At 36.0% G+C, this 24,364-nt stretch overlaps 1 protein-coding gene across 1 annotated transcript in view; it reads right to left on the bottom strand.

Moving 5' to 3' along the window:
• The window catches only part of LOC124160382 (A disintegrin and metalloproteinase with thrombospondin motifs 12-like), a 32,701-nt gene extending 8,494 nt beyond the window's left edge, over positions 1-24,207 (bottom strand). Inside the window, exons 1-15 of the mRNA XM_046536216.1 lie at positions 23,901-24,207; positions 19,758-20,161; positions 18,440-18,587; positions 18,109-18,302; positions 17,930-18,019; positions 15,619-15,740; positions 15,346-15,501; positions 9,956-10,102; positions 8,725-8,872; positions 7,284-7,382; positions 4,297-4,506; positions 3,282-3,390; positions 3,030-3,154; positions 2,311-2,431; positions 13-136 (exon numbers count right to left, since the gene is read on the bottom strand). Coding sequence (XP_046392172.1) covers positions 13-136; positions 2,311-2,431; positions 3,030-3,154; positions 3,282-3,390; positions 4,297-4,506; positions 7,284-7,382; positions 8,725-8,872; positions 9,956-10,102; positions 15,346-15,501; positions 15,619-15,740; positions 17,930-18,019; positions 18,109-18,302; positions 18,440-18,587; positions 19,758-20,161; positions 23,901-24,012 — 2,309 coding nt within the window. The 5' untranslated portion in view covers positions 24,013-24,207. The remainder of the gene's footprint in view (positions 1-12; positions 137-2,310; positions 2,432-3,029; positions 3,155-3,281; positions 3,391-4,296; positions 4,507-7,283; positions 7,383-8,724; positions 8,873-9,955; positions 10,103-15,345; positions 15,502-15,618; positions 15,741-17,929; positions 18,020-18,108; positions 18,303-18,439; positions 18,588-19,757; positions 20,162-23,900) is intronic.
• Between the last annotated feature and the right edge of the window lie 157 nt (positions 24,208-24,364).

Genomic DNA, 24,364 nt, shown 5'->3' with positions numbered 1-24,364 from the left:
TTTTAGTCATACTTATCGCCATTTAAGTAAAATTTTGAATCCAGTGAGGACATTGCCAATGTATTCTCTGATGCACCTAGTTCTACCACCAATATGTTGGTGCTTAATTTTGGAATTTTAGTTATTTCCTCATAACCTGAAAATATAAAAATTATTTGTGAGGTGTCACGAATTGTTCATTATTATATATTGCACATTTTGGTTTGATATTTACAGGAGGCCCTCGTTAATACGAACAACGTTATTACGAAGCAATTCGTTGGTCCCGACGAAAAGACCTATCCAATTTATAGTAAAATAAACGTTATTACGAAATTACGAACCTCAGTCCCGGCGGTTATAAAATGAACTTTATTGCAAAGTTCCGCGAAAAAGCAACGGCATTTAGGTGGATATACACAACGCTACGTTATCATCATTAATCTACGTTGAAGTTCTCTTCTTGTACTTTGCCCAAGAGCGTCAATTTTGGTCATTTCTTCAGTAGGAGATACTTCGATTGCACGCAACATCATATAATAAGCTTCATTCCTAGGGTATAATGGTGACCCATTCATTAACGCTCGTAAATTGGACGTAAAGTTAGTCCTCTTCCTAAGCACATTAGATTTATGAACTTTCAGAGATACGAACATTTGAAAAATTCAAGCGCGCGCGAAATTTCAAATTTGGCGCCTTTGGAGTTCGCTGATGCGACACGACGTGGTAGAGGAACTCGAATTTTGGGCATAATCTGAACAAAGTATCATTTAATCCGGTTTGGTGTCAGGAACTTTTCAGCGTTTCGTCTATTTTATCTTCCCGCGGAAAGCGTTTTTTTTTGGGCCCCGGCCACGTTGCTTGCTAGATCAGTTCGTCACAATCGCGAGTTAACGTGCGATTGTCATGCAGTGTTGCATTATACAGGATGTCCACTCTCCTCGATTCCTTGTATAGGTTTATCAACTTACGAGCAAGGTCTCGGAACGCATCTTCTTCGGTTATCGAAGACTTGCGCATAATTTAATAGCATGTAATATACTCTTGACTCTGAAGATTATAAGTGGAGGAGATTGAAGAGACAAGAAATTTTGAAAAAGTATGTTTTTTTCTTTCGATGATTCCTAAAAGAAACGTTCATACGAACTTCGTTATTACGAACCTCCGGTTTTCGGGCCCGTGAACTTCGTAATAACGAGAGTCTACTGTAATTAGTGTGCCAATCCTAATACTTTTACAAAAGTGTAAGTGAGCATGATTTTATAGTAAGCAATTTCTGATTCTCTTCTGCATTAGTTAAGTTTAGACAAATTTTCAACAAATTAATTTTCTCATGTTCATTAATCGTCATTTGCATAAAGCTCTTCAGTTTAATCAGTATGCTGTAGTTCCACACACAATGAGTCCACCTGGCTCAAGTTCAGGGGACCTGGGTTCAAATCCTGATCAAGGTAAATGATTTTTCACATTCATATTTTTTTCTTTCGATATAACTACACTTTTATGTTAAATGTATAACCAAAATAAATGGTGAAGATTTTTATTGATGTTTGGGTTAAACAGTGATTTATTTATGGATGATTCGGATGTTGCCCCTCCATGTGGCATGTGGAGTTTAAAGTATGCTATTCTGTATTTAGAGAGAGTGGTTCAAAGATTCTGAGCTGAAAGGGTCTATGGTAGAGTGAGTTCACAGTAAAAGACCAACATGAGGAAAGCCATTCCTTTGATTCCTAATGTGCACCTGATTTCTTTTAGAAGGCATATTAAAAGAGAAATGAATTTGAACGATTTATGCACGAGCATTGCCTGGCTTTGTGCCACTCTTTCTTTAAAAAATATAACAGTAATATTGAAAGTCATCAAATGAGCAGGTAGCAATGGATTTTGCAAATAATAAAAAAGTACCTATTGATCACCTCTATGTAATTTTTATACAAATGGTTGCTAATGATTTATCATATTTGTGCGAGTTTTATAATACACCAATGTCCAAGATAGATTTTATATTGATGGACACTTCGATTGCTGCTTACAGATGCCCATTCTATATCAATTAGATGAAAACTAGGTATGTACATGGTTGTTAATATGTATCCAAGTTGAGCATTATTTAGTTGCAAATTCGGATATTGCTTGAATATTACAGATGTATTGATATCTATTGCTACTATGGCTCATTTCCAGTTGGCGTTGTGCAACATGGCAATTAAATCACGTTAGCTACTAATTAGGAATATTAGGTGAGTAATTAAAAGGATTGTTTAGCTCACAAACCAAGAAATATGCTAAATTGTGAAAAAATGAACTTGTAACTGGGGTGTTCTTTACCTCTTCCATCAGATTTGGTATAGGTTTCCTCCTCCAATTTGCAGTGTGTACCATCTCCATTGCATATACCACAAACATCTTCCACTGCTTTGGAATCCAACTCCCAGTCGCATCCCACTTTCTGAATTCATGTTAGAGACAATTACTATGTTAGTGACTTAAATAGCCTGAATATATATTTATATATTTTTTAGAATGTTTCATAAACATCTCAGCATCCTGACTGAGTAGAACCTTTTCTGCTGTGCCTGAGTTTTACTGACATTTCCTATAAGCTTCATTACACATTTTTTCAGAATTAGGTTTTGTTTCTTATCAATGTGAAATTAACTTTGTGTGACTCTGAAATGTGTCTGAGGCTCTCATGGCTGGTAAAAGAATTTGTTCAAGGAAGTTGATCTTTGTTAATTCATGAAATGTCTGTGGTGACTGAACTTTATAGCCAGTACAAATAAGAAAGGAGGAAAGTTATGCATTGCTATTCACTCTTAAGTTTCTGATGTTTGTGGAAAGAAATTCCTGCACCTAAACTGTATGGATTTTTATGCCAAATGTTACTTTTAAATGATGCAGTTTTAAATATGACTGTGGTATAAATCCCCTTTAACTTAAAATCCCTCGATGTACTACCTTCACATCTAGAAATATCTTATATCTATACTGTGAAATATGTGTGCAAGTAGAAAATAATTGATATTTCATTCAAATGATTTTTTTACCCTGCAGGTTCCACTGATGCACATATCCTTTGTTCCTGGATTGCAAGATGTACCATCTTTAACCCTTGGCTCCAATTTCATGAATTTATTTCCTTCATGTATGCATGTTAGTTCGCATGGATTACCTGATGTATGAGGAAATTAATAAGTTACTGGCCTTAATATGTTTTCATTTTAGCATGACTAGATCTGTTGGAAGAAAATATTCTAAAACAGTTTTTAAATCATTTTAATACATAATTATCTCCTTACGTCCTTCTTTGAAGTATGGTTTCCAGGTATGTAACTGGCCCTTGATTTCCACTGAATTTTTTTCTGTGCACTGCAACTCTCGGAATGTTGGTTTATCCGGTGGACATTTCTGTCAAAGGAGTACATTTTTTCAATTACTAAGTATGTGCAGTTATTATTAAAAGTCAATGGTTTTTGTTAAATTATAAGCTTCTAATACCATATCTGTGAATGATTGTGTTGCCAAATCAGAATACAAGATGAATTGATGATTTTGCTGAGCTTTAGTTGTAGGTATGTAGTAGTATAACTTATACAATACCATAGCCAAAAGTTACCCTTAAGTTTTCTAAATCTTCCTTAATTTGGACAAGATACTTTATATTATCCTTTTCATTAAGATGATATTTCTGACTTATTAGCCTTCACTTGTAAATATGTACTCTAATTGAATACATTATGGGGAAACAAGTGTCCCAACAAAGTCTGTGCCACCTCTATTGGTCATCTGTAAAAGCAGTTTCCTTAGTGATTACGTAAAATAATTTCCATATTCTCAATGAAGCCTACCTCTGTTGAGTTGTAAGGATTTAGGATAACGTTACACAGGTGGTCTTCTTCAATTTTTGACTTCATCCTGAATTGTGTCCCATCCCAAATGAACTTCCCACTATATTAATAGGATTGCCTCTGTTTCAAGTCAAATGTTGTGATGACCATGATCTTTGGAAACATAATGATGATACACTTTTGTATGTTCCACAGGAGTTTTAATTACCGACCCAGGTTTCGACAGTGTACTATATCATTATCGAGGTACACACCCATTATCGACAGTACACTATGTCGACATAGTGTACTGTCGAAACCTGGGTCAGTAATTAAAACTCCTGTGGAACATGCAAAAGTGTATCTTCATTATGTTTCCTGTCACCAAGTTCCACCAAGTATTGCCTTCCAGCCATAAGTTGACCATGATCTATGTCTAATGTTTGCTTTTAACCTAGGTACTTATTGATCAGCTCTGAATTCTCACCTTGGTATTACAAATTTTGTAGCGTTTCCTTTGGCCCAAGCAGTATCTACCATTCTTGTTTGGCTTTGGGTTGTCACATTCTCGTTCTGAAACGGATACCCCACCTCCGCAGTTCCGTGTGCATTCACTATAAGGGCCCCAAGCTCCCCATCCTCCATTTACTGCATCTGGTCTTGATCCTACATCCACACACTTTTTCTCATAGCACCACTAGAGTGTAAAAAGAAGTCATATTGCAAGCTTTAAATTTCCTTTTGATAAATTATGAAAAATAATGCAATACTTCTTAAATTATGTATATTTGATCTTTATATATTTCTAAGTCGTTTTGATAATAGGTAGATGTGGTGACAGGATGTGAATTACTTGTGGCAGGGAATATTATTTCAATCTGTCTTGTAAGCATTCTGATTTTTTTACATTTGGCCCTATAAAGATGGTAGAGATTTGAGATTTTCTCCATATTACAAGTGTGAAAGAAATGTATTTTTTTCATGAATGTTTTCACCATCATTCATTACTCAAAACCAGAGAGGGAAAATTAAAAAAATTTCTCTGTTAAGATAACCATGAAAAAGTAATTATGTAGCTAAATTTCTACAGTTCTTAGTCATATCGTTGGGAATATTTAAATATGTGAAAGAGAACATTTCCATTTTATAAATGTTAATGCTACTCATATTTCAACATAAGCAGATACTGCAGCATCCATGTACTGTGGGGGAAAAGAGTGTACCAACAAACTTTGTGTTGCCACCATCGCTTCACAGGAGAATGTATTCCCTTTCTGACAGTATGTAATCCTTGGAACAAGATGGGGAAAATTCAAATACAGTCTTTTTTCAGCAACCAAGTTTGTGATGGTGAAATTGCATGCCTCAAACGTAATTCATACTGGAAATAAAAAGATGTAATTATGTTACGATACCACGTCGTGCCCATTTAAATATACAAGTGAATCTTACAAAGTTTTATTCTTTTATTTCCAATATGGAGAGGTTTCACAGAGTCAAGCCTTAAGTTATCAGTTATATTTTGTTATTCATACTGTTCACCAGAATGCTGGTGCATTTGATATCCTTAACAGTGAATGGTTAATTTAACTCTCATGCCTTTCTTTTTCCTGCGATCTCCCTCTAACCATCCTTTCCCGGGGTTGATTCAGGATTTTTTTTCTGGGTGGGCACAAGGGTCTGACCGGTCTTCTCATATTTGAGATTAAAAACAAAAAAGAACTCCTACTGTAGAAAATATTCTCTCTCTTTTGATATGAAAGTTATTAATATTAAATTAAATGATTGAGGCTCCATAATAAACAGAATAAAACAAACGTAATGATAACTGTATTAAAAATCTTGTCTATTTTTTATGCATCTGGGAGGGGGGCACACTCCCCCCCTTAAATCCACCTACGCTCCTTTCCATCCATTTCGCCCACCTACTCCGGCAGTCGTTCTGAGATTCAACTAAAGCCCATCTCCTCTCCCTCACTCTCCGCCTCTGAAAATTATAAGGCAGAAATATTTGCCATACGAAATCTGCAAGGCAGCAATGACGAGGAACGATTTTGAGCATTAGAAAGGATCAGGAATTACTCTAAATACCTAAACTGTCATCACTATAAAATATTTTAATTCGTCAAATGCAACTGAAAATATTGCTCGATACACATTATTGCTACAAATTTAAACAACTGCATACAATTTTCCAATATAAATTCAATAAATAGGAAAATATTAAACATTTTATATTTTCTTTGCCTGTAACCAAAACAAAAAAATCTGTTATTTTCTGCAATTTGATATATCACTTTCTTGTCAATCATTTTAAAAAACAAATTTTGTAATATGAATTACATATTCAGTGGTGCCGACTCCATGGGGCCTGAGCCCCCTCAATAATTCGTTATGGGTGTGAAGAAAAAAATGTGTCAGGCTTGTCGATTTTCCTCGGAGAGCCCAGATATCGAGATTCGAGTTATGTTGATCATATGACTCTTCTAAAATGCTTAAAAAACTTAAAACTCACTACTTATAAAATTTCCCGGGGCAAAATCCCCGGTTTTGGCCCCCAAAATATTTTTTTAAGTCGGCATCCCTGTACATATTGTAAATTGTATACAAGCACAGTACAGCACTTTGATGTATATGTATCAGCATTAATCTTCTCCAGTTGTACACCTACGTCTCCCTCCTCTTCTCCAATTTTGTTATCTTATCACCCTCCCTGTAGCGTTTCATCGAGTAGTACATGGTAGTTCTATTTCTATTAATTTTTTGCAATATTTCCACTGCTGTTTAGCCTGTCTCAATCAAGCCAACTACTTTTCCCCTCTCGCCTGGTGATAAAGGCATCTCAAATCAAGATAGGAGGGTATCCTTCTCTATCCAAAGAAAAACTCGTTCCGGCAATGTGCTCATCAGTACTTTTTGCAAAATTGAAACGTCTTCATAATCACCTGCATTCAAATAAATGGCTCCTCGAATCTGCTCGTTGACTGCCTTGTTTACTTCAAAAGAAAGCTTGCTATGGCCCATAGTGATTTATGTTGTTTTGTTGAGACATGTGAAGGTAAATTCAGAGGAACTTTTCCAAGTGCACATGAAGCTGTGGAATATATGCTTCTCCATTCTATGGAGTTCATCGCGTGTCATGCTCTGGGTTGAGGAAGACTCAGTAATCGGTCTTGTATTTGAACGATGAAAAAAGGAGATGGTTTGCCTTGTTTGAATTTCCCTCTCCGACCAAAGAATAACTACCCACTAGAAAGAAAGAATCCACAAGAAAACCCATTTTCCCGTGGAGCAATAGTGGTGGCACAACCTTTGTTGGGATTCTTCTAACCCCCATAGTGCAGTATAGATTATGTTGGAAAATTTGGTAATTTTATCTATACATTTAAGTTTCATTGTGTATGTAAGGTAAACAAATTGATTTTCTGTCAAATTCACTCTTTTACTATGTAAATAATTTTTTATTGGTGGTACCTTCTTTGAGCCACATGGTGTTCCATCAGCTGGTGGTTGACCAAAAGTATAACAAGATTTTCCATCTTTTTTACAGAACAGCCTTTCACAGAAATCATTCTAAGGAGTAAAAATATACTTTAATTGATATTATTTGTAGGTAATTTATCTTAAAGGCTTTTCTATTGGAGCTGAGTGGTGTTATTCAGTTGGTGTAATAGGTATTTACTCAGGTAGTGCATGCATTTCTTTGTATACAGTAAAGTAAAGTTACTCTCATTTTCTTAGCACGTTGACTACGGATGACGAAGATTCTTGTCATTTAGGCGCATCAACCTAAGCAATTTTAAAGCGTATCGCAAGCGAATACGTATTGAATGCTTTAAAATTGTTTAGGTTGATGCGCCTAAATGACGAGAATCTTCGTCATCCGCCCGGAATGTTCGGGAAAAAAATTACGAGAATTCTCGCCATCCGTACGCAAGGTGTTAATAACATTGATTCATCAAAAGTTAAATTCATCTGTTGAACCAGTAAGAAAAAATCTGTTCTCCAACAGAAGTATTTATTTCATGACCATGTTTGTATCAAACAGGCAACATCGTCAGGTGAGCAATTTACAGAGCATATTTTGCTTAAATAGCTAAATACAGTGACTAGATAAATAGCTATTTTAGCTAAATATGTTCTATAAATGACAGTATTGACTGTTTGACAAAACCATGGTCATGAAATAAAGTAATACTGTGGAGGTGTTCAAATTTACACCAGATACCATCCAATTTGTTAAATTCCTATCTTAACAATGTATTACATTATATCAATACAATATTGTACATATTTATTTTAATATTTCTCTTTTAAGTATGTATTCTTTATAAAGATAATATATAAGCGTTTTAAAATGATTTCAAAATAATGACCTAATTATTTCAAAATTATGTTAAAATGATTTTACCATTATGTTAAAATGATTAGAAAATAATTATCAAATTATTTCAAAATTATTTTAAAATGTGTGTAAAATAATTTTGAAATTGTTTTAAAATAATGTTCTCATAATTATTTTTCTGTGAAATTAAAAAAGGAACATTTTTGGCAAAAATAAGCCATTACTTCCTGCATATCCAAGAATATACTAGCAACAAAATTAGATCAAATGGTACAAGACTTAAAAAGAGCAACGCCTAATACATTATTTTAAAATTATTTTAAAATCTTGAAAAAGTCATGAATTTAGCCATCTTATGATATTTTGATTTTAAAATCATTTGAAATAATTTTAAAATCATTTTTCAATATTCTTTTGCTACTTGGGTAGTGTCAATAGGAGTGAGAAAAGAGGCCAGGTAGAATAAGTATCAATTTTTTAATGGAATCACTTTTTATCACTACAGATATTTACTGTACCATGCAGTAAGTATTTCTAGTGATTAAGGTAAGAAAATTGACGGTTAGTTACGGGATCAATATTGCAGGCTTTGGCTTTAGGACCATGTTCCCAGGAGCATTGCATATCAGCATCGTAAACAGCACCGGGTAACATCTGGACATTCAGCCCAAATTTATTATCTGCTGGTTGATTGGCTAAGCAATTTCCAAGGCCATTCCTAGGAGTGATTGTTTTCATATGGAAAATAGATAAGAAATTTATTAGTATTTTGAGATTTGAGGAAGAATTAATGCCGTAATCAAGGAGGTTGGAATATACTGGAGGTGCTATTTCCAAGTTTTTAGCGTGGTCAAAGTTCTGGCAAGTTTTACAATTTTTGGACTTACAACTAGTCTCCTACTGATGTTTTGAAGTGGCTAAGTTTTGTTTTGAAAATGCACTACAATAAGTGAAAAATGCTACCATAATCACTAATATTTGGCCGGTGATTGTCATAAAAGTTTTCCCATCATTCGCAATTCTTCTATTAATGTATAAACTCTGTGTCCTCTTAGTGACTTTACTGGTATTTGAAAACATACTTTTGTACTGTATGTGTTGGATTCCCATTGCCTATAATCAGTGCTTCAGTTGGGAGAAAAATTTAGGCGGTACTCAGCAAAATTTGCCAACAGCTGAACATATATTATACATCCGGCCACAATTGAAATGTCAAACTCCAACTCATATATTAGTTCCAAGATGTGCCCCAAGATAGCACTGAACAAGTAAATAATTGTTTCCGATTTTTTTTCAGAAATCCATTGGATAATTTACAATAGGGCTGTTATTTACAGATTTAAAAAGGTAGTTTAACCCGTATGGTTACAACGAGTTTGGATTTTAGGGGGTATGCCGTACCAGCCCAACTATAGCACCGCCCATAATAAATTAAACAACAATAAAAGTGTAGGGACATGACTAGTTCACTCTCGTAAAATTTTATTTCCCTCCCATAGCTCATAAAAATTTTAAGTTTAATCCATTTCACTTAATTGGATTGATATTACTAATAGAATAGTGTAAGGATTAATAAAATATCCCTCTGAAAGCCATAAAACACCATTTTGAGCCATTTATCTTAAAATTCCGCAGTTCATTAATCTCGCACTGCATTAATTACTTCATTAATATACTGCTTATCCTGGTGGGTATTCCATACCCCCACACACCCCGGTATGTATTAATTGCACCTAAATGGTGCCCCCTCCAGTATATTACAACCTCATTGGCCTTAATGAACTGAAGACTACCCACTTACTCTAGTAATGCTGTAACAAACTGTTGACTGCACTTGGACCATTTGTCTACTGCCAGTTGAACAAAGGGAGACATAACATAGAAGTAGCCATTTCCTGATTCATGGGTGCAAGATGATTCCTTAGGGTCATCATGTGAGCAGCCCATCCTGAAAGAATAAACCAACGCCATTATTTTTATTCCTTTCCAATGAGTATTGAAAATGGATCTTCCCAGAATTAAAAAAAATAGACATGAGGTAGCTTATAATTAAAGGTGTTGTTAATTAATTGGTGACATCATTACAGAAATTTTTAGAATCCTGATTCTGCTGGACCTTTTTCAAAAAAAATTTTGAAATATTGCCTACTCATATGAGCAGAAGGAGCGGATGCTTTATAAGTGTCGTAATTTGAGAGGGAAAATGTAGGTTTTTTTTCTTTGAGTTATCATCGGATGCTGGTGATCTTATCATGTTGTTCCAAAGACCTCCTGTTTGCTGCTCATAATTTATGAAGGCCTGTTCAATAGGTACAGATGGTAGAGGTATTTTACTGCAGTACAACAGATTTTAGTGGTCTCAGCTTTCTGTTCAATTGGTATTTTTTATGCCAAATTACTTGTTTAACAATGATTCTTTCATGTTCGAAACTACATTTCTGATTTCTGCTTGAGCAGTTATTCTTTATTCACATTTCATTCCATCATTAATAGTCCTATTGAGTTTTCGGTCTTGGTAATTCTGAAGGTAGGATTTTTTTGCTTGAGAATAAAGTAGATGAATCCTGGATGTAATTCTAGAAGCAAGTAAATATGTTTTTCCGCAGTTGAAATTCAGCTCTGCAGCAGAAGCATTCAAGCAAGCACAGGGTACTCCCGATTATCCGGGCTTAAGACGGGGAGAGGCGGTACGATTAATCGGAAAACATGAATAATCCAAACTTTTCCTTAAATTCTTGTAATCTTTAAAATTTACGCAAATCAAACAATTTATTATTACGGAGGCTTCCGCGGTTAGTTATTTGGTGATGATCACAGATCACAGATCTGCAAATCATTTGGACCCGAAGACGGGAGCTGGAACGCGCCCGAAACTGTCGTCCGCAAAACATGTATCAACGCGGTGTAAACCCGGAAAACCATCACCAAACAATTTATTATTATTTACGCGCATTGTCTGTTAATTTAGATTGCTTTCCGTAATCATAACGAGCTTTCCTTTTCCGACCGTGATCTTTTTAGCGGCGATAAAGCGATTGTTCTTGTACTTTTACTGCTCCATGTAATACCTAGTTTCCTAAGACCACGCATCCGTGGCTGCAAGATCACGGATTCAGAAAAGTGGTTTGCACGAATGCTTCAAAACCACCTCGCGACATCGGTAACTATGGACGTCAGGCACCACGCCACGTAGTCGCGTCTCGCACAAGTTGTGAGAATATCAAAAATATCAAATTCAAATCAAAAATAGGTACTCTGTTATCAAAAATAGGTTGGCAGAATTATAAAATGATTGTTTTCCACAAAAATTAATGGAAACTCAATTACTAGTATGCTAATTGTCATTTTCATTTGCCGTTCTCTCAATACAGGCATGCAAACTTGAGCATCTTGACGAGTGGCGTTTGTCGGTTTTCCTGGGAAATCACACAGAATAAGTAGCTGCCAATGGAATTTCTGATTTAACAATATGTAGTTTCTTTTGTGTATGTACGATACTTAATCTTTTTAATAATATTTTCTTCATTCCCTTAACCTTTTCTTTCTGCAGCATTTTTGTGACGCTATCATGGGGACCATCCATTTTTTCGTGCTTAGCTTCTAATTCATCTGCTGTTAACTTTTCCCCCTGTCAAAAACTCATTGATCATTTTACTCCTATTCCTCAAAAAAAAAAACAATGGAAGCTCACATCCTCCTCTCTCATCACTTACAATTCTCAGCATGGATTACCAATGTTTTTACATCATCATTTTGTTTATGCCCAAGTTCATATGATAGGGCTGTGCAATATTCGGGGTGTTTTAGTGAACTGATTGGAAATTAAACACTTCTTGATCCTTCTCTTCACATTTCCTAGAAAAATTCTCATTTGAATCCTTTGACCCAACATAAACTGCTTTTTTTGTCCAGGAACATTTCATTAATATGAAATACAGCTCTACAAGAAATATTTTAAATATTATACTTTCAATATTCCTCTTCTACATGCATTTATCATTCTTTGCATAGAAATGCATCCAGTAGGGAAGCAACTTAATCTTCTTATACATTTGATACATGTTATGAGTAAACAGGAAATTACCAAAAACTGGAACATGGGTTATGGCCTCATGTTATCCTCATATCACACCAAATTATCTGATGTCTTGTCCTTTTTCCTCAAAAAGTAAAACTTTTCACTTAAATGGTAATTTTTAAATGCATAAATCTGATTGTCCAATGCAATGTCAAAACCTAGTTCATCAGTATACAAAGACATATTCATGAAGTAAGGGCTGTTTGGTCACAGGAAAAATATAGTTATACGAAACAAATTTTATTGGCACTTTTAGTGAGGAAGAAACCTACTTCACTTCTTTATATAATTGCCGTTCACTTCTAAGCATTTTTCGTACCCCTGCACCACTTTATTTAACCCCTCTGCTTAGAAGCTCACTGCCTGAGAGGTATACCACTAGGACTAAGCCACCTGCTCACACTGATGTCAAAACCAATGAGGAAATTCAAGATTTTCGTTGAGAACTCTTTGACCACCCACCTAGTCCTTACCTTGCTCCCAACAATGTGACCCCACATCTGCTGCTTCCCACTTGGAGGAAATGCCAATTATGTGATGTAAGGCATTTCGGGGTCTGTTGCCCCGGCATTACTCATTGTACAAGTGATCGTACCTCGGATGGTAGAGTTGATGAGTAGAGTTGACAAAAATGATTTACATATAGATTTAATAGACTCTTGGACATTTGGAAATTAACAATTTAATGGCACAATTCAAGATTTTGCCGTCTTTTAAGGTGGTTTCCTCTTGTATATCACACAAAGGTCACACTCTCCAACACTATTACCTTACATCACTTGGTAAGATAAAAAAACAAAATAAAACGTTACTCCTATCATAAAGATAACACCAGGGGCGGATCCAGGATTTCTTTCTGGGAGGGGCACAAGCAAGGCCGTATCCAGGATTTTGTTCAGGGGGGGGCACAAGGATACCTTGTTACACAAAACGAACGAAATGATAATGGGACCGTATTAAAAATCTAGCATATTTTTAAGGGTCTGGGGGGGGGCACGTGCCCCCGTTCCCCCCTCCCCCCCCCCCTGGATCCGCCTATGGATAACACTGCTGTGGGCACTAATTTTTTTGGGAGAGGTAGAACGCTTCTCTACAGCCACATGGTGGAGAGCATCAGTCAAGAAATAAAATTCTTAGCCCAAAACAACACCCTGCAATGAGAACATTGCATATCAATGGAGTGAAGGAAATTGACTAGAGGAAACCGAAGAGTGGGCGTGGGGACGTGACTTACTGAGACCGTTTGTTCAGTAGGCGCATCGGAGGGGACTTTCACAGGCGACGACTTAAATGTGAAAGACCGGTGCCAGGCATGCCTCATGCAATTCGCCTATCCGGGAATTCCCAAGGAGGGGAGAAGTGGAGGGGGGGGTAGGGGAGTCAAAGTGAAATTTGTACCTCCTAACCTAGCACTGTCAATGGCAGAAAACCCTTGAACTAAAGCTTTCGAGCAGCTGATCGGCTGAATGCAGACGTCGCAGTGGAAACCGTGACAAAGGCTTCTTCCTACTCTTGTGCTTGAAACAGTTGCTCGATGGACAACATTTCGAAACCGAAGAGAAACTCAAGGGCACTGTAAATTGGTTCAACTCTCACATGGCGAACTTTTATGCAGAGAGGTTATCCTTTTCTCTACTAAAGACGTAAACATGCATCTGGACGTTTCTTGACCCGGGAGACGAAAGCCGCATATTTTCGTTGGAGATTTTCCTACGCAGGTGAACTAATGCCAAATATATACGTTTCCTAGCTCTCTCCCTTTATGACGGTCAAGGGTGTGCGATGTCTTTGTTTCGGGACCCAACACTGCGGGACTTAGGCTGTACCCTCGAAATCCGGGAGCAGGTACCCGGACCCCTTGTCTTATATTAGCCCTCGCATAGCGGTAAGGGACCGCAGTCATACAATTGTTTATCCAGCCATTTTGCAAAATAAATATTTGTTCCTTTCTCGAAAAATATAAACTAAGAATTGAATTATTTGTCTTTTGAGCAGCGTTTACAAATTTTAAACAAAATTCTTCAATTAATATTAACTTTTATCTCGATATCAGTATAAACATCAACATGGAAATTGTTGCTGCATTAAATGCGTTAATATTAACGGTAGAGCTTTGTTCAAAATTTGACAATTCTCGGAATAAAATGAGGAATGCAATTTACATTCAAGCAACAATTTCCTTACCGCTAATTCATATAAACAAAGCATGATTGACCGCGAACCAATGCCATTGACTGTATGCTTTTCATGCATACCAATGACATAGATATGTATGCATGAAAGTGGCAGGATACACAGTTTTTTTAAAAGTGGATGACAAGGTGCATCATAGTTGCACATCAGCCTTATAATGCGCTTCTGAATTTTGAGATTTCAGTAGCATGGGGAGAGGAACCCCAAAACAGGATACTGAAAATAATGTGAGAATAAAATTCACTGTAGTAAATAGACAATAAGACATCATTATTTACGGTGTTCCTGATTCTTCTTATGAGAAAGCATGTTGAACTAAGCTTATTGCGCAATTTACTGATGTGCTCGACCCATGTTATATTTTTGTTCAGGGTAACTCCTAGGAACTGTGAACTGGAAATTTGTGGGAGTTGTTTCCCCTCTACAGCAATTGGTATTGCTTCAGGTGCTTTATTTTTGTTACAAAAATAAATAAGGCCAGACTTGTCAAGGTTCAGTTTAAGAACGTTATTTTGACACTATTCATATAGGAGTTTAGCGGCAGTGACTGCTGTAAGGGACAAGCTATTCAATGATGAGGCTGATACAATAACATTAGTATCGTCAGCATAGAGTATGTATAGGTTTGACACCTGTGACAGATTTAAGAGTACCTGGTAGATAATTTAAATAAAAATAACGATTTTGTTAACTTTGCTAACATGGCCATTTTCCGGTGGTCCGCAGCCATGTTTCTAGCAATATTCCAGCCTTACCATGCTTGAAAGAATGTACCTCAATTTTTTATTAGCCTCATTGTTTTATGATGTGTTTTTTCATATGATGGTATGATGAAGCTATGGCTATTCAATGGTTATTCAATATGAAAGTATTATCTACATTATCCTTAAATTTCTATTTAGAAGTAGAACTTAGCTCACAAATGGCCTATTTCATGTGCTGTCACAACTCCTAATAGTAGTCCATTATCCTCATTAATGCTGCAAGATTTTTGTGGGTCACATACACCTGCTACATATGCCAAACCTAGAAGGCCACAGGCACCCTCATGATCTTCTTTTGAACAGAGGTCATGCCTGCCAAAAGCAATTAATTATAGGCAACATTCAAATGGTCCATGTACATTTTGTTTTACCTCTGTATTGATAAGCCATGGTGATGTTATGTATATAATTTTATGGAATTAGTCCTACCTTGTGAACAATACTGCTATATCATGGTGATGAGGATGATCTATTTTTGGATTCACTCCAATTTGCCAGCTACAAAAGCTTTGCAATGTTTTCTCTGAATCTCGCGTTATTTCCAAGTCCAGCTAATAAGCAAATTGTAAATATTACTAGAAATGTAAATATTGTTTAATGGAACATGATGAAGGTGCATACAATCTATCAGCTTATGTTGTCCATGCTACCGCCAGAAAAAAATAGACTTACTTACCCTATTGGAAAAAATCAGCCGATTCCATTGAAAATTCCAATTGAAATCAATTGAAAATGCCAATTTTCAATGGAATTTCCTTGTTTTCAATGGAATATCCAAAAATTCAATTGGATTTTCAAATTTACAACTGAAAATACGAATATTCCATTGAATATTAGGAAATTCAATGGAATTCGAAGAAAAGATACAATTGAATTTTCAAGTATTCCATTGGATCCTCAAAATTTCAATGGAATTCCCAAATATCCTATTGAAATCTCAAATACTCTATTGAAATCAAAAATACCGTTATACCGTTATTCATATGTTTACGTGCACATGGTTGACTGGGTTGTGGTCAGTTGTGGTTAATTTTTTGCTTGTGGAGGAAAGACTATTTAGTATCGTTGTTATTTAACCTGTGCTTGATCCCCACAGCGTTGTTTTAGGTCATTCGTGTGTTTCTTCCGTGATATAGTGGAAGTCTTGATGTGATTGTTGTGCTGTAGTGTGTTCATTTAGTAATGTATCGTTTGCCTCGAGTTTTTTGACTGGTTATACTAACGTTTGTGTTTAAAATGTAAGCATATTTATATAACTTAATTATGCATACGTGCGTTACGTCGCCGACAAAAAACTACTAGCATTGTCGGAATAGTGTGTATCACGCAGGTTTGTTTGTGTGAAGTGAAATTCCCGTGTTCTTGTATAAACATGAGTGACATGTTTCTGTTGTAAAAAACAAGTTATGTTGGCTTCATGTCAAACCAGAAGTATATTTATCAGTATTTTAAAGAAGCCTTTCTTAGATAAAGACGTGTGAGATATTTGTTGGTGAAGTTGTTATCGCTAATCGCGGAAAAACGTCTTCTTTTCGACAACTATTCAACGCTGTTTGAACTGGTAAAAGATGTGGCTCTCATGGTATAGTTGTTGTTCTGATAATCATGGCAAAACTATACAGATTTTCGATAACTATTCATGATTGTGAGAAGTGATGTAAGATGTGGAAAAGCCCAATTAAAGTTTTCATGACACTGCTTCTAAAAATATTTCAACTTTAATTTTGTTCACATGTTTTATTTATTCAGAATTCGGGATTCGTGAAATTTAGATGTTAAGTATATTCAACCTAATAATAAGTTTACCATATTGGATGCATTATTGTATTTGTAATTTTTTCAATTGAACTGTTCCATTGAAAAGTGACCAATTTCAATGGAATTTTTTTTCAATTGTAAAAATTTTCATTTGAACTGTTCCATTGAAAATTTTTCAATTGAACTGTTCCATTGAAATTTGTCACTTTTCAATGGAACATTTCAATTGAATTTTTTCCCATTGATTTTTTCCAATAGGGTATGGGTATTTTGGCAGCCATAAATTGGCTTGCTGTTACATATTCAGTTAAGATAAGCTGTTTTAAATATACAATCTTCATTTATGAATCCATTTAAATCTAAGTCTATAATTTATTAATAAATTGAGCAATGCATTATTTTTTATTTTTTTACTTGGGTTAGTTAATGTTATAAATTAGTAAAAGGATTTCAGAATACACCAAACACTAGAAGGAATGTCTTTTTGCTGCTTACTGTTAGAAAGAAATTTGTCCTAAGGGATTTATTTGGCAGTTAAGATAGTCTCAGCACATATTTTGGATGGTATCTTCATAATTATTCACAAAGACCCTATTTTAACCTTATCCTGTAAATTGTTCCCCAGCAAGTGGCATTTCCCATGATTATCTGACATGGGGGTAATGTGTTTTCACACACCAGAGAGCATCCATTCTGGATTTCCTCGATGACTATGAATTATCATATTGCCCTGAATATTGATCCACTGTTTTTCGCTCTAAATATGCCAATGAAAATTAATCGGGAGCTATATTAAAGTGCATGTGACTTATTTGCTTCAAAATAGAACCATTGAAAATTGGGGAAAGGAGACTATATTCAGAGAAATATGTTACCTAATACAGGGAATGGCTATCTACTGCCCAGAATTTAATTAATGGTCAATCTACCCATGGCAATAAAATAGCATTCATCGGTATATAATGCAAAACTGATAGCCTACCTCTTCTTTTTCTGTTTCCAGAAACATTATTCTGACGATGCAGATATCAATTTGGTTTCCAATGGAAGCATCATGGAAAAAGGAAGAAGCCTAGGAATTGGAAAGCCGATTGTCAGATAGTTGCAAGGAAGTGTTTATTAATGCGCATAATCTATATGCCATTAATATTCTAGCCATACCATGTTCATTATTGTTAATATATATCTTTCTGAATCTTCCTTGTGGAATGCTATAAACTTCCGATCGGCCACAATTAGGGTTTCTATAAAATTATGTTTACTTGTAGACCTCTTAGCGGTTGTAGAGTTCTGGATTTCCATGTGAAGAAGAGTCTGTCTTGTGAGTCTTTCTTTCCAAGCCTTCTCCCAATCTCCTGTAATTGCCAAATTTTTTTTCTAGAGGCTATTTCACATTAAGTTAGATCAGTTTCGGGTGTTGAAATCATGTAATTGCAACAGGGAAAATAATCACGCATACACTTATCCACTTGCATTGCAAGTTCATCATTACCTGACGTTCCACAAGTGCCAGAATCCATCCCTGTGGGATCTCTTCCCCTCTTATGAATTATGTGTAGGTACTGTCCATTGGCCATTGGTTCTTCACCTCTCAATGGCTCAATGAAGTATTTATCTTCGTCTGTTTTGATGAGTCCCACCTACTCATGAATGCAACAGCAGCATTTTTGGAATATTGTATTAAAATAATACATTTTCAAGTTTTTATTAACATATTTTCATTTTTCTAATTCATCATTTCCGAGGAAGAAATACAATTTTTTGATTTTATGAAAATGGACAGGACTGAAACTACATATGTAAATATCTATGCAGTGGCGTAAGTATGGGGGGCGGATGAGGGGATAGATACATTATGAGCCCCCCCCCCAAAGCCACAGACCCTGGACCCTACAGTAGGGTGGGCCGAAAAAAGGTTTTTTTTCCTGATCAAATTTGCCCTATGCGGGAAAGTTGCGAAATGATATAAGGATCTCGCATACGAAATTTTTTTCAAATCGGATAATATTAACCACTGCCGCCCGAGCTCTAAAGTTTAAAATTTTGCGAAAAATCAGGCTGATTTCAGAATCAAACGGCTATGAAGACGAATTTTATGAAAATATGTTTAATGGATAATATCAAAGAGTGGATACATGTTTATAGTTTATGAAAATGAAATTTGAAGTTTTTTTGACAAAATCTATGGTTAAAAAAATGAAATCTGAAATTTGAAAAAAAATGAAATTCTGAAATCAGCCTGATTTTTCGCAAAATTTTAAACTTTAGAGCTCGGGCGGCAGTGGTTAATATTATCTGATTTGAAAAAAATTTTATGTGCGAGATCCTTATATCGTTTTGCAACTTTCCCGCATAGGGCTAATTTGATCAGGAAAAAAAACCTTTTTTTCGGCCCACCCTACCCTACAGGTCTCCCACCCTCCAGGCCCCTCCATCACCCCTAAATCATATTCCTAGTTATGCCACTGTCTGTATGGGTGTTTCCTTTCACTGTCAAACTATATTATTAAATTTTTCCTGATTTAAAGTGCACCCCTTTTGGATAGTTAATTCTGAATTTCTTTTGCCGAAAATCAATCTTTTGTCGGAGAAGATGATTGAATGCAGAAGAAAAAAATCAAAGGATTACATTTTCTGAGCCACTTAGAGCAAGCCTTCACCCTAATGATAAGGGTCAATTTATCATACTTGAATTTGTTGAGAAAAGATTAGCATTTGTTAAAAAAATACTATTTGGATTCAATTCAATTTTAATAGAACCTATGACTAATATTTTATATTAAAAAATGTTAATACTCAATTCCACTCACCAAACCGTCACATAATGATAGAGCAACAGCTGAATTTGATTGCCCTCTTACAACACCATTATAGAAGCAGTTATGCTCATCTCCAATTGTTCGTATTTTTATTCTGGAAGAGTTGTCATTTTCTCTTTTCCCTCGTACTTCTAGCACCAAATTTGGTGATATGAAACCCCAATTAGGAAGCAACTCCAAATGATAGTCTTTTCCACCTATTTTGACTTTGTAATGTACACCATGTTCTTCGTAATTCCTCCTTTCTGGTTTATGACCCTCATCATTTTCAGCATATGAATGGTGATGCCTTGCACCATGGTAGTGAGGCAAATCATACGACAAGAAAGAGCTGTCTTCATTTACTTTTTCAGGAACCACAATTTCATATTCTTCCACATGCCGTGTGTATCTACCTATTGTAACGTAAAAATGGAATGAAAGACATTATATAAATAAGTGCCAACTGTCCATTTTGATGCTAAAACAAGTAGAATCATCTACCACTAGTAGGCTTATATAAATATTTTGATGAAGAAGGTAAGCCTATGGAAGAAATCGATGGTGTTGGACACAGGAAAAGAAAAACATATTTGATATCATTGTACCAAGCAGTAGCTGTCCTCAGGGAGGATGTGAGGTACAATTTCCACCAAAGGAAAAATTTGAGGGGGAATTAATATGTAATAGGGTGGTTTCCTATTATTTTTTTATTGCCTAAATCGAAAGATTATTACTCCTGGAGTACGCATTTCATGCTTTTAGATTTTTAAATGACGATATCTATTTTTCGCGATTAAAGGAAAAGTGAAAATTTTCAAGCGCGCGATAACGCGACGCTTAAGTATGAATGTCGGGAAGTCTCTCCGCGTGACGTATTTCTGGTTCCCCCTCCCGCACTGTGAGGTGACCTTGAGGCGAGGCTTAGTGCTGATACGACGCAGGCTGCTAGCGGCTAGCCTAGTACCCTGCTGGCTGGTAGCGCTTGGCTTAAATAAGGATTATTAATAACTTATCAAACGAGGAAAACTTTCCGACCTTAGCCAGTTTTAATAAGTGATTGTTAAGACATGTTTCCCTGAGCTCTGCGCCTCATGCATGCAATGGTAACCTCAGACGACGTATAACTCCTATCTTCTCGTATAGAAACTAGGTCCCTGTGACGTCACGTGGAGTGGCATCGCATGGGCGCCAATCTGGCCCTTTTCAAATGAGGATAAAAATGGACCATTGCCATTCGTCTAACCCGGTATTTCTAAAACAAAATAATTTGTATATTATGAATACACTAATGGTGGGTAACGAATCGCAATCAATGCCTTTCGTTTTCTTTGATGAAGGAAACCACCCTATTGGGGGAAATTTTTACAATTTCTGCTGATGTAGTGCCATTTAACCTTTTCCCTACTAAAGACGTATATATATGTGTGGACGTTTCTTGACCCGGGAGACAAAAGCCGTAAATTTACGTGTGAGATTTTCCAGGCCAGGAGAATGAAAGCCATATATATATATACACTTCGAAATGTTCCTCGGCGAGGTAAACAACATAAAAAACCCTAGGATGGGCAGTATCAGAACACACACGAAAAAGATTATAAACTCACACTCACTAAATTTTCGGTGGCATTACCACCTTCCTCGGAGTTAGGTAATGAGTCTTTTACCTAACTCCGAGGAAGGTGGTAATGCCACCGAAAATTTAGTGAGTGTGAGTTTATAATCTTTTTCGTGTGTGTTCTGATACTGCCCATCCTAGGGTTTTTTATGTTATATATATATATATGTTTTCTAGATCTCCCCCTTTTATGACGGTCGCGGGTGTACGACATCATTGTTTCGGAACCCAACACTGCGGGGTTTAGGCTTTACCCTTGGAATCCCAAAGCAGGTACCCTGACCCCTCGTCTTTTATTACCCCTCTTAGCAGTGAGGAACCGCAGTCATGCAATTGTTTATCAAGTCAGTTTTCGAAATAAATATTTGTTCTTTTCTCAAGAAATATAAACTAAAAATTGAATTCTTTATCTTTTGAGCTGCGTTCACAATTTTTAAACGAAATTCTACGATATATATTAACTTATAACTCGAGTTCTGTATAAACATCAACATGGAAATTCAATGCGTTAATATTGACCTTACAGCTTCTTTAAAATTTGACATTGATGCTCAGAAAAAATCAGGAATTCAATTCAAAGTCTGCAATTTACGTGCAAGCAACATTTATCCACGTGCTAAATACATATAAGCAATACATAAGTTGACCGTGAACCAATGCCGCAGGTATGATCGTAAACCCGGAATGGAGGGAGTACAACTACTCTCGGAGTCCGAGTTCCAGCGGGGAGGGGTCGAAAAAAGGTTCTGTGAGACCCTTCTTAACGAACGTCCTCCAAAAATGCTCCGTACCACTAGAAAGAAGAACCTCTTAGGGCTCAGTACAGCAGTCATGCTAACACAAAAACTCCGTCGTCTCGAAAGGGTTAACCGGCAACTAACCCAGGGGAAAATACCTGTTGACTTTCTCTCAAATACTGAATGTTGGTGACTCATATCAGGGTCTCAGATCTGAAAGTTGGGTGAAATTGGAACAATGTGCGTAAAATTCTGCTTTTTTATAATAAATTGGCAGGCACCATTGAAACTGCATATTTATATGATTAGATCGGAATTAGAGTGATAGTATACTATATAGCTTTAGCTCTCAGGGGCGGATCCAGGATTTCTTTCTGGGGGGGGGCACAAGCAAGGCCGTGTCCAGGATTTTGTTCTGGGGGGGGGGGGGGGGGGCACAAGGATATCTCGTATTACAAAACGAACGCAATGATAATGGGACCGTGTTAAAAATCTTGCATATTTTTGAGGGTCTGGGGGGGGCACGTGCCCCGTGCCCCCCCCTGGACCCACCTATGGTAGCTTTACACATAATCTATGAAGTACAGATTGGCAGACATCATGTGCTATTAAATTTTTATTAATAGATTTGATAATGTAATGACGTTACTGGTTAGAATATCACTTCAGTCAGGTGGAATGCCTTTGCATCAGATTTTTATATCTGATTATGAAAGAAAACGAAATATCACGATCATCAAATATGAATTTCATTCCTCATAGCATTTCTCTTTCATTTTAGATGAGAATTTGACCAATTCCCCTAGGTTTAAAGTTATGGAAAAATATTTTAACTTATTGGTTTTAGCACTGTGACGTGAAATTTGGAGAATACTCATACTGAATAAAAATAACCTGCGCCAGTATGACAAAAGCATTTCTAATTTCAAACAGTGAGTCAATGAAAAAGAAAAATCCTTTTAACATGCCAGTGATCATTTTTGTTGGTAAATAGTAAATCTCTTCAGTTGATGGCATTGGAATCTGATATCCCTTGTTTGGAGGCTTCAATGCCGTTTCGTGTGAGTTTTTGCCTCATAACACATTGACTATTGAACTACATACCTAGGGATTGAAAGACTGGAACTATTATTTTGAATTAATGGATTAGCACAGTTGAAGTAGATCAGATTTTATGGCTTCATGGTTTTTCTGTACAGGTCTTACAGTTTTTACACATGTAGGTATGTAGTTAACACAATTGTTTTGGGAAGCTTGGTGGCCTAACTATTGGAAGTGTTTGGCTCCTAATAGTTTCTGACCAAAGGTTCCAGGGGAAGTTTTAGAACACCCGAGTCGAAAATTTTAATTACAATGGAAGGCTTAGAAAAAAGGCTCATCCGGCCACTGAGCTCCTCCATGAAGGTGCAAAATTCAAATGTGTATGACCATGCCCTGCTTCCATTGCTGGGATTGTGGCCTGACTAACTTTCCATTTTTCGTTTTCTTTTCCATTTGAATTCAAATAGCTGGTATAACTTGCCATAGTTGCAACAGAAGACAATACAGGGGCAAAATCAAAGCTACACATTAACAAGGGTTTTGGTTTAGCTAGCTATTTTATTTTTGGTTCAGGCATTATACTTCTTCTGAAATATCATTCTGTGGGCAGCAAAGGAAAGGCTTCAGTGAGCTTTACTATTATCCATATAAATCAACCTTTGGTTGAGGCGCAAAGTGAGTACATATATTTATCCAGTTTTGAATGAAGCCAGTATTCTATATTATATAGTTCTACATCTTTTTAAGGCTCATACATACCTTCAGGTTTTTTGTATTTTCTGTTCCATTCACTCTTGCTGTCTCCATGAGAGAAACAGCTAATAGCAGAGATGTAACAGCATAAAATAATAATATTCTGTTTTAGTAACATATTGTCTTTGGAAGAAACGGAGTACCATTGAATCCAAAGATGTGGGAAGCACTCAGTATTGATAAACTCAACAGGTCATGCACACCTTTTGAGATCATAATATTTATTGGAAACTTTTTCTCTCAACTATTACTTTTATTTTAAATATCAAATATGCTTTCTTATTTATTTAAAATGAATATAATTCATATCGATATTAATCTATCTGAAACATTTTTTTTTAATGCTCGAATGTTTTGTTTATGTGGAACATATTGTTGGAATATTTTACATTTGAAAAGACATTTTCATTAAAATAAGTAAGAATAGATATATTTAAATATTTTATGATTGAATAATACAATTTAAAACC

Source organism: Ischnura elegans, chromosome 6 (genome assembly GCF_921293095.1).
Source record: "Ischnura elegans chromosome 6, ioIscEleg1.1, whole genome shotgun sequence".
In the NCBI taxonomy this organism is placed as follows: domain Eukaryota; kingdom Metazoa; phylum Arthropoda; class Insecta; order Odonata; family Coenagrionidae; genus Ischnura; species Ischnura elegans.
This window is presented reverse-complemented; position numbering and strand designations above follow the sequence as displayed.